The sequence below is a fragment of the Xylocopa sonorina genome, unplaced genomic scaffold (assembly GCF_050948175.1).
Source record: "Xylocopa sonorina isolate GNS202 unplaced genomic scaffold, iyXylSono1_principal scaffold0076, whole genome shotgun sequence".
In the NCBI taxonomy this organism is placed as follows: Eukaryota; Metazoa; Arthropoda; class Insecta; order Hymenoptera; family Apidae; genus Xylocopa; species Xylocopa sonorina.
In genome coordinates, this window is record NW_027490147.1 from 55,671 (window position 1) to 71,395 (window position 15,725).

At 32.8% G+C, this 15,725-nt stretch overlaps 1 protein-coding gene across 5 annotated transcripts in view; it reads left to right on the plus strand.

Moving 5' to 3' along the window:
* Positions 1 to 2,036: 2,036 nt before the first annotated feature.
* LOC143432257 (uncharacterized) overlaps positions 2,037 to 15,725 on the plus strand; it is a 110,282-nt gene continuing 96,593 nt past the window's right edge. For 2 of the 5 annotated variants that reach the window (XM_076909031.1, XM_076909032.1), the window contains exon 1: positions 2,039 to 2,524. Coding sequence is in view for 3 of the 5 variants with exons in the window: in XM_076909033.1 (XP_076765148.1) it covers positions 2,509 to 2,524 (16 nt within the window). In the remaining 2 variants the exon portion in view is untranslated. Of the gene's footprint in view, positions 2,525 to 15,725 lie in introns of all 5 variants that reach the window. The other 3 variants (XM_076909033.1, XM_076909028.1, XM_076909030.1) reach the window with 3 other exon arrangements.

Below are 15,725 nucleotides of genomic sequence, written 5' to 3' on the forward strand. Positions count from 1 at the left end.
CCATTTTATATCGATGAAATTTAATTTAATTTTGAGGATACAGCTGGGTGAGAAAAATTGTTCGGTATGAAATGTCGAAGAGTCAATCTACAATTAGTATTGATATCAGTATAGAGAAGAAAGATAAAGTTTATATATTATGGGTATTATTGTTCGTATCTATGATATAAGCCACTTTTCATCTTATCATATAATTATTATTGATATGCGTGCCATTGGCATGTTAATGTGCTTTTGGTATATTTGTTTTCAATTTTCACTTGAGTGCCTTTTCCTATTGATATACTACTAATTCCAGGCAGACTTTATAGTCTTATACTGTCTTTTTTTTTACACTAAACCAACCACAATTGCATTTTAGACTTTAATCAAATTTGTCCTCTAATTTTTACATAAAAATTATTTTTTAATTTAGTTATGTTTTATTGTCCATGCTAAATTCTGTATTATTTATAATATTCTGGAAAAGAATATAATGTTTATTTGAAAAGTAGTCATTTATCCGTCACTGGTATATACTGGTATATACTAGGTATATACAAAAAGTCAATTAACGTTAAAGCAAACATTTTTTCCAAAACAGTTATTCAAGTTACTAAAATATAGAGTGAATTTAAATCAAATTCAAAGTAAAGTTCAGCATATTCATCATTTTTCGCAGAGTTGCATCTACGTCTAAATAACATTGGAATCCATGCCAACATTGGAATTGTTTAAAAAATAATTCTCTAATTTTTGTATAAACTTGTATTTATAGCACACAACCAGCTCATGCTTGATTCAGCTTAAAAAGAATTAAATATATGGAACAATAGTACTATGGAAAAACTCAAAAAGTAATATGTGAATCGAAAAAGAAAGAAAAAATAAAATAATAGTTTTAAATGCTTTGTTTATTGATTGGTATTGGAACATTATCTTTTATATTGAGATTAATAATTTTTTAACAAAGTGGACGTTATTTGAATATACACAAAAATCGGTAGTTTAGAATATGAAATAAGAAAAATTCAATGATTTATAGTTAGCAGATTGCTGGAATCAAGAAGATAAAGTGTATAACCCATGAAACACTGAAAGTAGAACATTTAAGAAATTTGCTTTTATTCTATTAGCTTTTGTAGAATTCTCATTGTATATGTTTGTGATGCATAATGTTAAAGGTATATTATAAAAGCAAATCAGATTAGAAAATTAATTATGTAAATTATGTACAAATGTATTAAAGAAAGGCCAAATTTTAACCAATAGCTCATTAAGAATATTATACGTATATTAGTAATTTCAACTAGAAAAATATATGAATAATAATGAAAAAACTTGAATTAGATATTAGAAATAATAGGCTTTATTCCATTTTGCAATCAATCCGTAACTGGATCGCGTGATACGGACGTCATTCTGATTCCAGGGAGATACTGTGCCACGCACATTGCTTCTGTGCTGCAATTCTGCCGTACCTTCATGTGACCGACACGCGTACTTCTAAAGAAGCATGAATGCGCCGGTACGCAATGTCGGCACATCTGCAGGCATTTGTAACGATAGATTTTTGACTAGAGAAATGTTGTCAAAGTCCGTGGGACAGTGAAGGCATTGTATACATAATATTGTGCTGATACTATGTTTATTGGGTTTAGTTACAAATTTTCAACTGCCTCTCACATGTCCGTGAAAGTTATATTTTCTAAGTTTATTATCATTATTGTTATTGACAATGATAATAATATGTTCATGTACATAAAAATAATAATAATAAAAGTAATAATAATAATAATAATAATTAGAATAATTATAGTTGAAAATTCAAATACATTTTCTAGTATAAAACTAAACTAAATATTGCATTTTACCTTACTATGTACGGTAAAATGTTTTTTAATGCAATTTTTACAATTCGATGTTATTATGATAGATTTAATAAATCGAATAAAATCTGTAATAGAGTATGATAAACAATTAATCAGTGAATTGAAAAAACCGACAGTATGACTTGAGGACCTAAATCCATACAAGGAGGAGATTCATCATTACCGGTTGGTCGAGCGCTCTAGCGGTGGCATTGGATACTATAGTACGACAGTGCTACGTGAGAAGTCATGATGGAGTAGTTTTATACCCTGTTTGGTCGGTGTTTCTTATTCGCATTCGAATACGATTAAATAATCACGTTTTCAGTGTACTTGTTGCTTACGTGGATAGAACCTTTGTGATCGCAACCAACAATATGTCCTTTGTTCTTAAGACGGTCTTTTACTTTTTTATATTAACGTAACAGAGGGAAAGACTGTGTTGTAGGGCCAGGTTATCTTCTTTGTTCGAGAAAATCTTCATCAGTGAGCAATGGCGCGGGAACCTTGCCTTCTAGAATCGGTGTGTACATGGCGTAGGTGATAATCGGTGTTTCTACGTGTGGCATGGTGTTTATAACCGAACTGGAAAATTTACATAGTTTCTTGGATTGGCCAGCTCGTCGGTTTCTGAATACGAGCTGTGTCTTGAACCGCCATGAGGCGCATTAGCGGTAAGTGAAATACATTTTTAACCAGCTTAATGATATTTTTCAAAACTGTTCCGATGACCACGTACAATTTTTAGGAAGATTATTTTTCATGTTTCTCAAGTGAATATTAGAAAGAATTCTTTAATATAAGTATATATGTATGTGTGTGCGTGCGTGTGTGGTGTGTGTGTGCGCGCGCGCACGCGCGAGTGTGTGTATACTGAAACGTGATTCTCAACTTCTTTACAAGGTTGCGCATGCGTGCTGAACATACCGTTCTAATAAGATTTAAAATGTGCAAGTTTTTAAAAAATTCTTACTCACTATTTTTAATATCAAACCCAATGAAGCTTCTATACGTGAATATTGATGAATATTTTTGAATGTATTCTATTAAACAAATTTTTTTTGACTCGAAGGTCAAAACTATATACTCATTGTCTTATCTTACGTTGAAAAACGTAACGTAATTATTTATTATGTTTATATTTAACATTAGTTGCCCTTTTCTATGGGCGTGCTTCACTATTGTTTCACTTTACCAAGTATTATGAAATACAGTATGAAACATGATAAACCAAATTCATAATCGTTGATTGGTTTTTGAAAGAAACTCAGTACTTTTGTATATTTTTCTTTTCTTCTCAGCTGAAAATGAAAAGGAAATACATACACACGAAAGCACAGCGATGGTAACGTAGCTACAAACCACCCGTTTAAAGCCGGCTTAAGCGTCCGAATTTCTAACCGTTGCAGGAATCATCGCTATTCTCTTCACTTGCATAGAATCTTCGAAAAGATCTCGATATCTAGCGCACTTGGTTTTCATAACCTATCGGCTGAAGATTTGTCTTATCTTCTGCGGTTATTAGTGGTTAGCACCTTACTAAATATTTAACGGTAGTTATTTAGAAAACAGGCAGCGTCTTCAATTTTGATGATTTTTTAATATGTCAAAGAAATCAAAGTAATTTTGAACAACGTTTTTCCTGTACTATCGCGTGACATTGGTTTGTAGTAGATATTTGCAAAACAAGATCACTTCTGTGAATTATACTTAGGAATGTGTTTGTGAAAGACTATGCGACAGTACACATCGGCCATATCGTGGTTTATCTCTTGTTTACAACGACGTTTGGGAATCAAAATTCGCCCGTATACAACTGCACATGCATACGAGTCTGTAGAAATGTATGTGCTGTTCGATATACATATGTAACGCTTAACGGCGGCTAGAACTTTGATGAAAACTCAAATTTAATCTAATATTTAGAACTCGAATTAATTCGTTTCGTATTAGTTTAGGGTTGGATTATTTTCGAAAATCTGGTCGTTACACGAATAGGATCTGGTCTCAAAGAATTGACTATACGTCTAAATTTTGTTTCGTTCTAAATAAATAATATTTTTTAGATACATTCCGAAGTATATACGCAAGTAATTTACTTTTTACATACTTTCTTTTTTCGAATACATCAGTAATAGTAACAACTGTAGGTATCAAGGTGAATCATTTTATATGCAAAAAAAGGAAAAAGAGAAAAAAAATTTCGAGATACTTATACCGGTGAACTGATTTTTTGCAAGTGTAATTTTTAAGAAATTCAGTAAACACACGGATAAGATTACCTTCTTTTGTGATGTTAACGAAACAAGAATTTGAAAGGAATATAGAAATCAAATATACAGTGTTAAATTCATTTTCCACTGAAAATCACTCCTTTAGTTTCTACTCATTTTAGTATTCGAATAATGTATTGGACAATTCTTATAGAATTAAGTACCGGTAGTTTTAATAACCATTTTAATATTTAAAACGATTCATAAGCAGTATAAAAAAAATTCTAGAACCAAACTGTAAATATTTGCCTAAAACTCTTGATATACCCTGCTTCCACTCGATTTGACAATCTGTCAGAAGTATTTTTGGTAAGGCTTAAAAATCTTTCTTGCCTCCAGTTTTCGGTATATTTTTTGTCAGTTTACTTGTCCTGCCGTATTGAATATGAATATCGCACCTACTTTTCATAGAAATGATTAGAAATATCCGAGATATTCATAAAAATCTCTTGTTATTTTAAATTAAGTTCAGTGTACACCTGAATATTCAATGCTGAAGAAGTATTATTATATGACATAACAATATAACGTAATCAGCTGGTATATGGCGGTCAAACCGCGGAAAATAACTCAACCTTAATCCAATATTTACAGGTCAAATTAATTATACGTATTAATTCGAATCGTATTAGAGATTTCTTATAATCTCGCATATGCAAGTGCGCACGATGCTTTCGTCCAAGTCTGAGCTTGCTTAACGTTTGTTTATGCAGATTGTAAACCGAAGATAAGCTGAGAAGCGACTATCAACCAATACACATATAGAAATACGAAAATGGAAAGTATCGTACCATTTTTATGAACAATTGTATAAATATGACATTCGTATTCCGTGTGTTAAAACGAGTCGAGTGACATTAAATATGCGTGAATAAGCTTAAAAGGTGGGTATATATAATTATCTCAATTAACAAACTTTTTATGACAAAAAATATCCTAAAATTCAGTAAAATATTAAAGCGACATTGATTAATTACGTAAAATATTAAAGCGACATTGATTAATTACGTAAAATATTTTTGACCAGTTTTTTCGAACGTAGTCTGTGCCACAAGACGACCAGTTACTATGTCTTATATACAATAGTACGACATTCATATTCGCGGTTAAGTCATTCAAAGTCTAGTGGATATCGAAATTAGCGAACAGTAACGAAATTATTTTGAACTGGGATAATATAATTTTATTAGTTTATTCTACACGTATACATTATTACACGCAATAAAATTAATGATATACAATATAAAAAAAGTATGTTCGATAAATAAAAAATACAAATACCTTTTTTCTCAAAGAATATTTGTTATTGCCTTTAATATTTACACTTGATGCGCTCTAAAATATTTAGACATTGCCCACAATTCGTAATGACGTCAGTGTTGTAACTTATAAGGGAAAAATGACTATGTATTTGAAGGGAACTTTTTCAGTTTGCAATTAATTATGAGTAACCGCATCGTGGTGAAACCGCAAACGTTGAATCTGCGAACATGGGGCTTCTACTGTATGCTATAGTACGTTATGCACAACAACCAATGTTGATGCATACCCTCTCATGGATGCACACTTGTGGATAGATCTCTTTTTATAAATATCTTCAAAGCTGAAGTCGAGTTGCGGTTATGTGTACAGAACTAGTTGTCCAGAATATTGATTTCTGTAACATTATAAGTGAATTAAATCTGAGTCCCTTCCTACATAATTATCTCTCTAACACTTCGCGGTCTTTAGGCACTCGAATAAAGTTCTCACTGTTTTAGTATTTGAGACAACGTGTCAATCGAAGGTTTATTTCTCAGGGATTACAATGGTGTTTGTCTTAATCGTTGCAAACTCGTACTTTTTGAGATATTAACAGAAACATATAGTTAGCTATTGCATAATATTATACTCATACGTAGGTAAGTATAGATACGGAACTGCAGACACAAGCACAGTCGACACGTATTTGCACTTTTATCGCCGCTCGACGGTACTGTTTTGTGGTAGCTACGAAAGTTCGGTCTCAAAAGAACACCGCCGAAGCTTCATATAAAGTTTTCAATATTGTTTCAAAGAAAGACGCAAGAGTATGTCTCCCTGCCGCCATCTAGTATGAATTTAATTATTAACAAAATAAATAATATCACTGACCGATATCAATTGAGTCTAATTATTTAATTTATCTACTTGAACTTAATTTATATTAGTGCAGCAAATAATATTATTTTTTTGCTGTTAAATGCGTAAATTTGTGTTTTTGTACGTACATTATTTCATGAATCAATTCGATTATTTGACAAAACGAATCAATGGTGCATTCTAAATTAAAAATTTTACCTTTAGGTGTATATATATATATATATATATATATATATATATATATATATATATATCCTATCTGATGTTAAAGATTGAACAACAGACCAGTTTGTTTCTGTAAATAAAGATCTTGCTTTATTAAACACTTTTTACAATTATTTACCATCTTAAAAACTAAAAAAACAATAAAGACTCATTTACAAATTAATTATTTACATCTCACCTGTAAATAAAGAAACGACAATTAGAGTCTCTTGTTCCCTTTCCTTTTTTTTCGCTCGCTTTTTCTTGTTAACTTATAAAAACCCGTTCAAAGGGTGCGCAAAGCACAACACGCGCTCAATTCAGACTGAAGAAAACATGCTTTCTTTACATATATATAAAACGTTCAGTACTACACATAGAGAATGCTATTCATCTGTATATCGCTAATTAACTATCTTTGTTGGCAATTGTTGTTCATGTATTATTTTTGGATATCTCATAAAATCGATTATTCTCGAGTGAGTATTTATTTTAAAGCGCAAAGTGTGAGAGTGTATAAATCATTTTGTTATATAATTTTTGGTGAGGTTTACGAATGAGAAATTAATTATCTTGTTGTTTGTGTAAATATGAACAAAATACGCGAGGGAAATGTTATTATGCTTTAGGGAGGGATTAGCTTATGTTGATCAAAAAGTCCTCACCAGTGAAATGGAGTACCAAACTGTAGTCGAACATTTGTCGAGTGCGCAATTATCCGTACTGTGACCGACACATGTTCCAGTCAGGCATGGTTCTTGAAGAGCACGTCTGTGTCCAAATCGGCAGGAAATTCTCGGTCTTCGGGAATGCCGCCTCTCCTACCAAGATTATTGGCAGAGCTAACAAACATTTTCTCATTTAAAGGAACTCTTCAGCACGTTTTCCTGTTACTCTGACATTTGTTTCTAGGCCCTTTTTCAGCTCCAGCTTGTAAGTGCGGTACACCGGTGGTGTCGGTGGACCTTCCTCGAACTCGAGACAGTGGATAAGAGTAGCAGGAGTAGTAAGTGTAGCGGGTGTAGCCCTCAGTCCACCTAGCTGCGATTATTGCACTGGCCGCAGCTTGGGGAGGGGGGGGGGGGGGGGGCGCCTTCATCTACGAACTAGCTAAACCCTCTGAACCCAACCTTTAGACTTTACTAGTTTTCACCTGACAGTCTTGGAGATGACGTGCGTCAACTCTATCGGATTTACCAAGTCCTCAAGGCTGTTCACCCCCTCACATCTCAATGAACTCCATTGGGCGAATCACTTTCTCGTCTCGAAAATGCCAAAGTTGCCAATCAAAGGTTACTCTCACACTGCTACTTCCTTTCCACCCCTCAAGCTTCGACTCCTTAGCAGCAAGGAATTGTTTTACTAAATATGGATTGTATGATTCTGGTAACCTGGTAATTTTTTAATCGCTTTTTCACAAATATATGGCTCCTGAAAGTGTATGTTTTTAAATTGTGAATGTAGTAATATTGCGATTATTGCACGTGTGTTGCATGTAGTTTCATTACTACGTTTTTTTTTATTTCTAATGTAGTCGAATGTTGGAATTCTGATATTGAACCTTGAAATTTCTATTTTTAAGCAATTTATCAGCGAAATTATTTTTGATAACTGTTAATTCTGTATTAAATATAATTTTTGTTTGAAGACTTAGTAGTTGCGAGTTCAAATGGTTTTAATCAGTTCATTAATTTAACACATTGCAATCTTGATAGAATTAGACATAAAAATCGACAGAATCATTAATTAAGTTTCTTGAACAGATTTGAAAAATTTGAATAAATTTTTATAATATGTGGTTTTTTTTATCCATTTAACTTTCGAGTACCTCTAACTTTCGAAATGATAATTTTAACAGAATGTCAATCTTTTAATGCAATTTCAATTATTAAATTAATTGTTTGTATAAGGAAGACGTTAACAAGTTACAAATATTTAAATCATTTCTGATATTGAATTGTTCATATTTCCTGTTTGAAATTGTTTCAAAATTTGTTTTTTATACTTGTGCGATGCTTTTGATAAAGTTTCAGTATATCTTTTACTAAATAAAATAATAGCACGAGCTTTAATACTTTCATATGTATATAGCTTTCAAGTACTTTTACAATACTTTATTCTTTTGAATTACCGTCTTTTGGTCACACTTTTATATTTTTTTTTTCTAAATATGTTCATAAAAATGTTCCCCAAATGAGAGGAACAAAAGAACTTTGCATGTAATAAATAGAAAATAAATAACTCGTAGTAACGAATAATTGTAGGGAAGCATTAAAGTGTGTTGTTATATGTCAGAATTCAACTACTCGTACGTAAATTACCAAAGATAACCAACTCTTATTGTATTGATCGTATCTCTGAAATGTTCGTTTCATTCGTTATGAATACTTCTTTCCGATATCTTGTCGCGTCCTTAATTTCTCTTTGCTTAATTGCTCGGATGGAATATTTGGGACGACTTTCGCTGGTAGTTTTTATTGTTCTAGAGTCCCAAGGGAAGGAAGAGTTTTAAATAAATCCAACTGTATAATATATTTGATCTGTTTAGTGAATATTAGCTGGTCTTGGTATGATTCGATACTGGTTGTATTTACAAAAATGTACACTTATATACATAGCAGTGAGCCAATCCGCGAGCTGCTTTGGTTCCGAGGTGGTGGTGGTGGCGGTCGCTACCTAGGCGGTAGGGATAGGGCCACGAGATACAACCGTCAGGCTAACCGATTACTTACCTAACTTAACCTAGACTGCTCGACTTAACGGGACCTTTAATTAGGTATTTTGCGTTTATGATACGTCACTAGCTATTCAAGTAAGGCATTAAGGGTAGACTAAGTTTTCCCAGTAACTTGAATTAAGACGTTAATTAGAAAAAGTAATAAATAGAAATTGGGACTCTTCAAAAATAAGTTGTTTTGAATGGGACGGAACAATCAACTTGATACACTGTAACTAAAACTATCAATACTGAATGAAAGTATTCCGTATCAAATAGAAAGTATGGAATATTACACGTATTTACTCGGAGCAGAATATGTCTAGCTGTTGTGTTGTGTCGTTTAATGGAATCCACTGATACGATGGTCCCTCGATGATCAGTGTCTTCGATTCAGAGATGAGTGACCACGTGTGGGAAAGAGGAAAACTTTATGCAAATTATTCCGAAAGAACAAGCGCTTATAACGTGCTCAATGAGGATACGAATAAAAGGTTATTCTTTTAGGTGAGTTAGTTCGTTAGTATATTTAAAGACTATTTTCATCGTCAATGATTCGTATCCAGGGTGTATTACCAGACCACCGGACGATTTGTAAGTTGAACAGTTTGTTCTTTATCGTAGTAAGTAAAACTTAACGCTAGGATTTTTACAGATAAACTACCTCTATATATTATATAATACTAAATTTAAGTGTATCCTCGAACCAATTATGTCGTTCGCAGTAGTGGGACGAAGGTGGTTGATGCTCGTTTCAGTTCTGATTGATTGAAACGTGGTAGAGATAACAACAACACTGATGAACATTTCGGATTCGCGAATCTTTGGTTTGTGATTATTGCAAGGGTCATGGTTCTCGCCAATTACTAACCGCGCTCGATTATTTTATGCCTTTAATTCTGGTAGAACGAGGTTAAAGGTGGATTGAAAATTTAATCTGAATAATTGCAATAGTTTCGGTTCGACTAACGTCTTGCACTTTTCGTAGGCGTCTCCTTGCTCTCCCTAGGTGGTTTTCGAGTCTAGGGACTGTTTTTTAGGAGAAGAGTTAATGTTGTGGCGTTACCCTGCGTCTCGTAACGAAAAGGGGGTTCGTTTACATTCTTTCGAAGAAAGTTAATCTCTCGTTCTCCAAAATATTATCGTTTATATGTATAGCCACTGATTCATCTCTTTCTATATTGTATATATATAACACCGATTTTGATGAAAAACTTTGGGAGAAAAAGGGTGATGAAATGTTCAAAAATTTAGAATATCATTCTAACGACATTTATCATGATAAAATAGTAGATGAAAAAATAATAGATAGGCGTTGAAAATTGGTATTTATTGGTAAAAAGCATACTTTCACCTACAACATCCCACCATCAAGGAAGTATACGTTAGTTCGTCGCTCTATAGCCCCCTTACCATTTCAGTGTCATTCGCAATGTTACCAATACGACACAGAATGGTTAGAATTGAAAGTAAAAATCCTAGTAGTCGAGTCCTACGATTATATGGAGAAAATAGTACTGCAAATAAATATAAAATCGTGGTTTTGATAATTCATATTTGCAAATACTTAGTTTGGAATTTCAATGTCTAAAAAGGAACAGTTTTATCTCTAATAGCAATATTGTTGAATCTTTAAATTCAATCGAGCTGCCCATTGGCTAACTACGCTCTTTTTATTCGTATTGTCTACTAAAAAAAGTCAATTACAGCTTAACTTAAGTTAATTAAACATTTTCACTAATACTCTAATCTTTTGTGTGAAAGAAAGTGAGAAATACATGTACTAGAATTTAGAATTAGTCCGATGACAACAAAATGCATGATATACAGAGAACATTACGTTTATACGGCTACGAAAATAAGATAATTAAAGGTAGAAAAAGGTAGGATACAATACTCACTCTAATGAATACTGGTGTATATTTTTATGATATTACTAATGTTGAGCAGATTCTATCGAATGAAGTATAAAATTTACGATAGAATTACAACAATGTGTGTATACATACTTATACATACATACCTACATACCTACATACCTACATACAGAACGGGAAACTTCACTGGTTCTATATTTAGTCGGTGATTTTACGTCGTAAACTCTCATATTGCAATGACAAGTATCAATACAATGCGTTGGATTCAACGTCAGCTAAGTTTTGAATGTCTTCGCTATACACCTTGCTTTTTATGTAACCCCGTTAATAAAAATCTAATAGGGTAAGGATTTGGAGTTGTTGGAAGCCAGGTAACTATTCCTTCACAGGCAATGAAGGTAATTTTTCAGTTCGCAGTTAAAGTATGGCTGAACAAGCATTCTTCATTAAATAGTGGAGTCGGCAAATTCTTCTGTAGAAAATGTAAATACGATTGTCCCATACATTGATGCAGAATCTTAGCTGATGGCGCGATTCACGTGATGCACGAGAAGTTACAGATAACAGAATATTATTCATGGCATATAGTCACGATACTTTTCATAATGCCTGTAGATGAGTGTTACATGATACGGATGCATTGGTCATATCGTTGATGTTACCATTTCGAGAAGCTCTGATTAAAAACTACATTCAGCCCTTTCTTCGGTCTGGAATGCGCCGGTTGGTAAAATCTTCCGAATAAGAACTAACCTGTAGCACAAAAATTACCGTTACTGGCTCCCGAGGTGTTTATCAGGTCAACGTACATTCTGCCCGTATATGACTTATCGCTTTGATATGATCAATAAATCGCAATTGATCGCTCGCTTAATCAACATACTAGCAGTAGGAAGTGAAGAAGAATAATGCTGAATCTTACTGGAAATTGCTTTTTAAACGAGACGGATATTCAAACTCAGTTTGCTCGAAAATGAGGCCCTAGATAACAAAATATTACCTATTCTAATTTTGTTTTTCTCATTTTTTCATACTGCTTTTTAACTTTCCATCACCTTATATCCTTTTCTTTTGCTGGACCCTATCGTATACACACATACATACAGATATTAGTATATATGTTAATAGATCGTTTTCATTATCCTTTTACACGAACACATTCATGTTTATTTTTTTTTAAATTCTCTTATTCGCTACAGTTCGCTATAGGAGAAAATAAACTTATTTCGAATAAGTAAATGGTGATATTTAAAAGAAAAAAAAAGAAATCCGCGCATAATCGAAATTACGTAGTTCGATGGAACACTCTATTATAATAAGTCATTGAATGCGTTTCGAAGCCAAAAATATAGTATAGTACTATTTAGAAAAGTTAATGTGATTTTTATAAATCTGAAAGATATAGCAATTGGAAATTGTGCTTTCTAAATAGTTAACCTTACCTGGAATAACCCTGGAAAAGTATGGGAAGATCAATTTTGGATTTTTAACTTCGAATCTATTAGAATTCTGTATTATGTCTTATTGCTACTGGACCACTTTCAGTGCTGTTGCTGGAAGGTTTTTACAAATTTCAACAATTCTACATTTCATTTTCTACGGTGTCATTGGTTCGTTCAATTTACTAGTGCCTAAATGATGTTCTTTAAAAAGCCCTACACAAAAATTCAAAATAATCAAATCTGGAGAACGTGGTGGAAATTGAATAATTCTACCTTTGCCAAATCGAATGTTGCCACGAAAGAAGGAGCTTCGTTTAATTAAAAACATAGGTAACATTCAGCTGTAAAACTATAACAGTATAACAGAAGTAGGCTCCGATAACTTTTCTATCCACTTAGCAGACCTCCAGAATAGATATTAAAATATCATTTATTTTGATGTAATATTTGCTTATACCAGTAATGAGAATTCTGACGACTCGTAGATATTATCTGTGAGCAGTGCGCAGGAAAAACGTTAGTATCCAATTTCATCCTTTATCGTCAAGGCCATTGACGAACCGCGTAACCTAGTTTGATAGTCGTTTTTACTTAATTACTGATGTAACAGGATGTGTTAAGGATGACATTTTTTACCGTGTAATAAGATACGTGCGGCTGTTGAACGTGTTACGTTACAAATATTTTTCGTCTACCTCAGGGTTGCATTCGAACTTCTATAAAACCGCCAATCTCACGAAGATTCGGACTTGCCTTTTCAACGGAAGATTTAATTTTCTTTCGGTCTTTGTAAAAGAGTCGAGGTGTAGTTGTAAAACTAACAAAAATTTCAGTAATGAAAATAACTAATCACTAATTGCATGATAAAGACAAAAATTAATAAATACTTGATGACTATTGAATAAGATATCAGTGATATTACTTGCCTCGGATTCTTCAGACATTGGTCCTTATTGTTGGTCTCCATAATGCATCTTGATTCTTTCTTCGACAGGGGGCTCTGTCGAGTCTTGATCGTTTACCTCAACAATACGATGAAGTTTCCAACCTTTTTCACTGTTGCCAGGTATTCTCATTAGTTGTTGACAGCTCGAACAGTTCCTCAACGATCTTGACCTTGATGTTCGGTGTCATTGGAACGATCGAAAGTGCACGTGGAGAAAAGTAAAACAAAAGAGAGAAATTTACCGTGTGGAACCTTAATTTAAATTATCGTCTAAAATATTATACAAAGTGGGGCAGTAACTATTAGCACCTCAGATATCTTCGAAAATATAAGCTTCACAGAAATTTTTGCTGATATAAAATTGCACAGTACAAAGGGACCCATCCGTTGGCGAAAATAGCTTTTTTGTAAGTGGATCGGTATGTTTTTTCTTCCGTAATACGATAGAGAATCTTAAAACGAGTTCAACGACCTGTAACATGAAGTCTGCAAAACAAGAAGTTCTGCAAAACAATCAGAAAGTTATTCAGTTTTGTACAATCCTCCGATGTCGGATGTTTTAAATTCTGGAAATGACGGACTAGGAAATTTCAAGTGACATAAATTTCTTAATCTCCTTTTCACATTGTCACGAAATATCTATTGCCATCACTACTCTTTTTCTTTATATATCATAATCTGAATCAAACAACGTGGAACAAACATTTCAATACATTTCAATAGTAAATAGTATTTTAAAATACCTAAATATACGTTTGAGAGAACAATACAAGCCGGCAACTGTAATAACAATAATTGGGACTGAAAATTCTTCTGAATTTCTTGGGATGAAAAGCAGATAATGCAAATTGCGAAATGCAATTAGCCGCAATATGGTATCGTTTACCATAGCAAACTATAGATAATATTACATTTGTACCACTGTATATGAAATATCGTAGATCATATGATTCTTTAATGATTCATTGCAATGTTAATATCAAGTTAATTTCTCAATTTAAGGAAGTTTCGTTTATATATATGATAGTTGTACATAGTTGCAAGTAATAGGGTGAAATTTGTTTAAAATTGCAAAAACCACTCTTCTGTTTCAACGGGAAAGATCAACTCTTCCTGATTGAACTAGAATAAAAACTAACTTGGTAATTCGTAACAATATTACGTACAAGGATACTGATTATTGTGGAAAATTGTAGGTGTTGAAGCGCGATGTAAAGAAATCTATTTCAGAGGGTACGCAGAGAAATATGACTGGACGCTGTTCATTCACACATCTTTTGGAAATAAAACTTATAGGAATCCTGTTCGCAAAAAAGTGCTTCCAAATTTATCTTTCAAATTATCGTTACATAATTTCGTTTGTTTTCTTTATTCACGAAAGCAACGAAAGTTTTAGCAAGTTTACAAAAAATGATAGCTTACGAAAATAAGACTTTATAGATCGTGGATATCCGATTATTACAATCGGAGCAAATTAATAATTGCTTGAGGTTCACGAATAGTTATAGAATGATTACGGTGGTTATTCTATCGAATTAGTCCGATTAAATTTACAATTTAATTAAATATGAAATATTAATTACGGATACGAATATAAACAACAGTTACGTGCCCTGAAGATGTATACTATGAATATAAGTTAAGCTTAACGAAGTCACGTTTGGTAAAGCGAGACAAGGTTACGTGGTTGGTGAATCGGAAGTCCTATAATCGATTACCATACTAGGATGACAGCGTACGTACGTTGACAACTTGATTTACATAATAAAAGATTATTATTTATTACTTGTACGTAGGTTCTTTACGATAACATAGCAATTGTTACGAGTGTAACACGAAGTGTTTATCTCTGAATATGTTTATGGTACAGATTAAAATATTATACAATTTTGGATACTCGTCTCTATTATATCAGTTTTGTTTTAGAATGCGTACAATGCAACTTTTAGGTATGCATTTCCATTTTTATACTTAACATAGAATAACAATGTAGGCGTATAGTTTTGATACGCAACGGTTCTGGTTCCGTATCGAGCACTGTTCTGATGTGCTTAATAATAACATTATCAATTAGGTATCGATGAAAATGCCGTTTTGGCTTTACCAAATATAAGATATTTTTCCTTCTTTTTCAGACAATTTGAGAATTTACATAAATAATCGAAATAATAGTGTTAAAATTTTATTGCGCGTTTTGAATGAGAAAGTATGTCTCGAATACAGATGAAAGTATTCTGCAACTCGTTAACGAACTGCTTCAAGAGCCTAATTACAAGATTAACGGATTATTTCTATT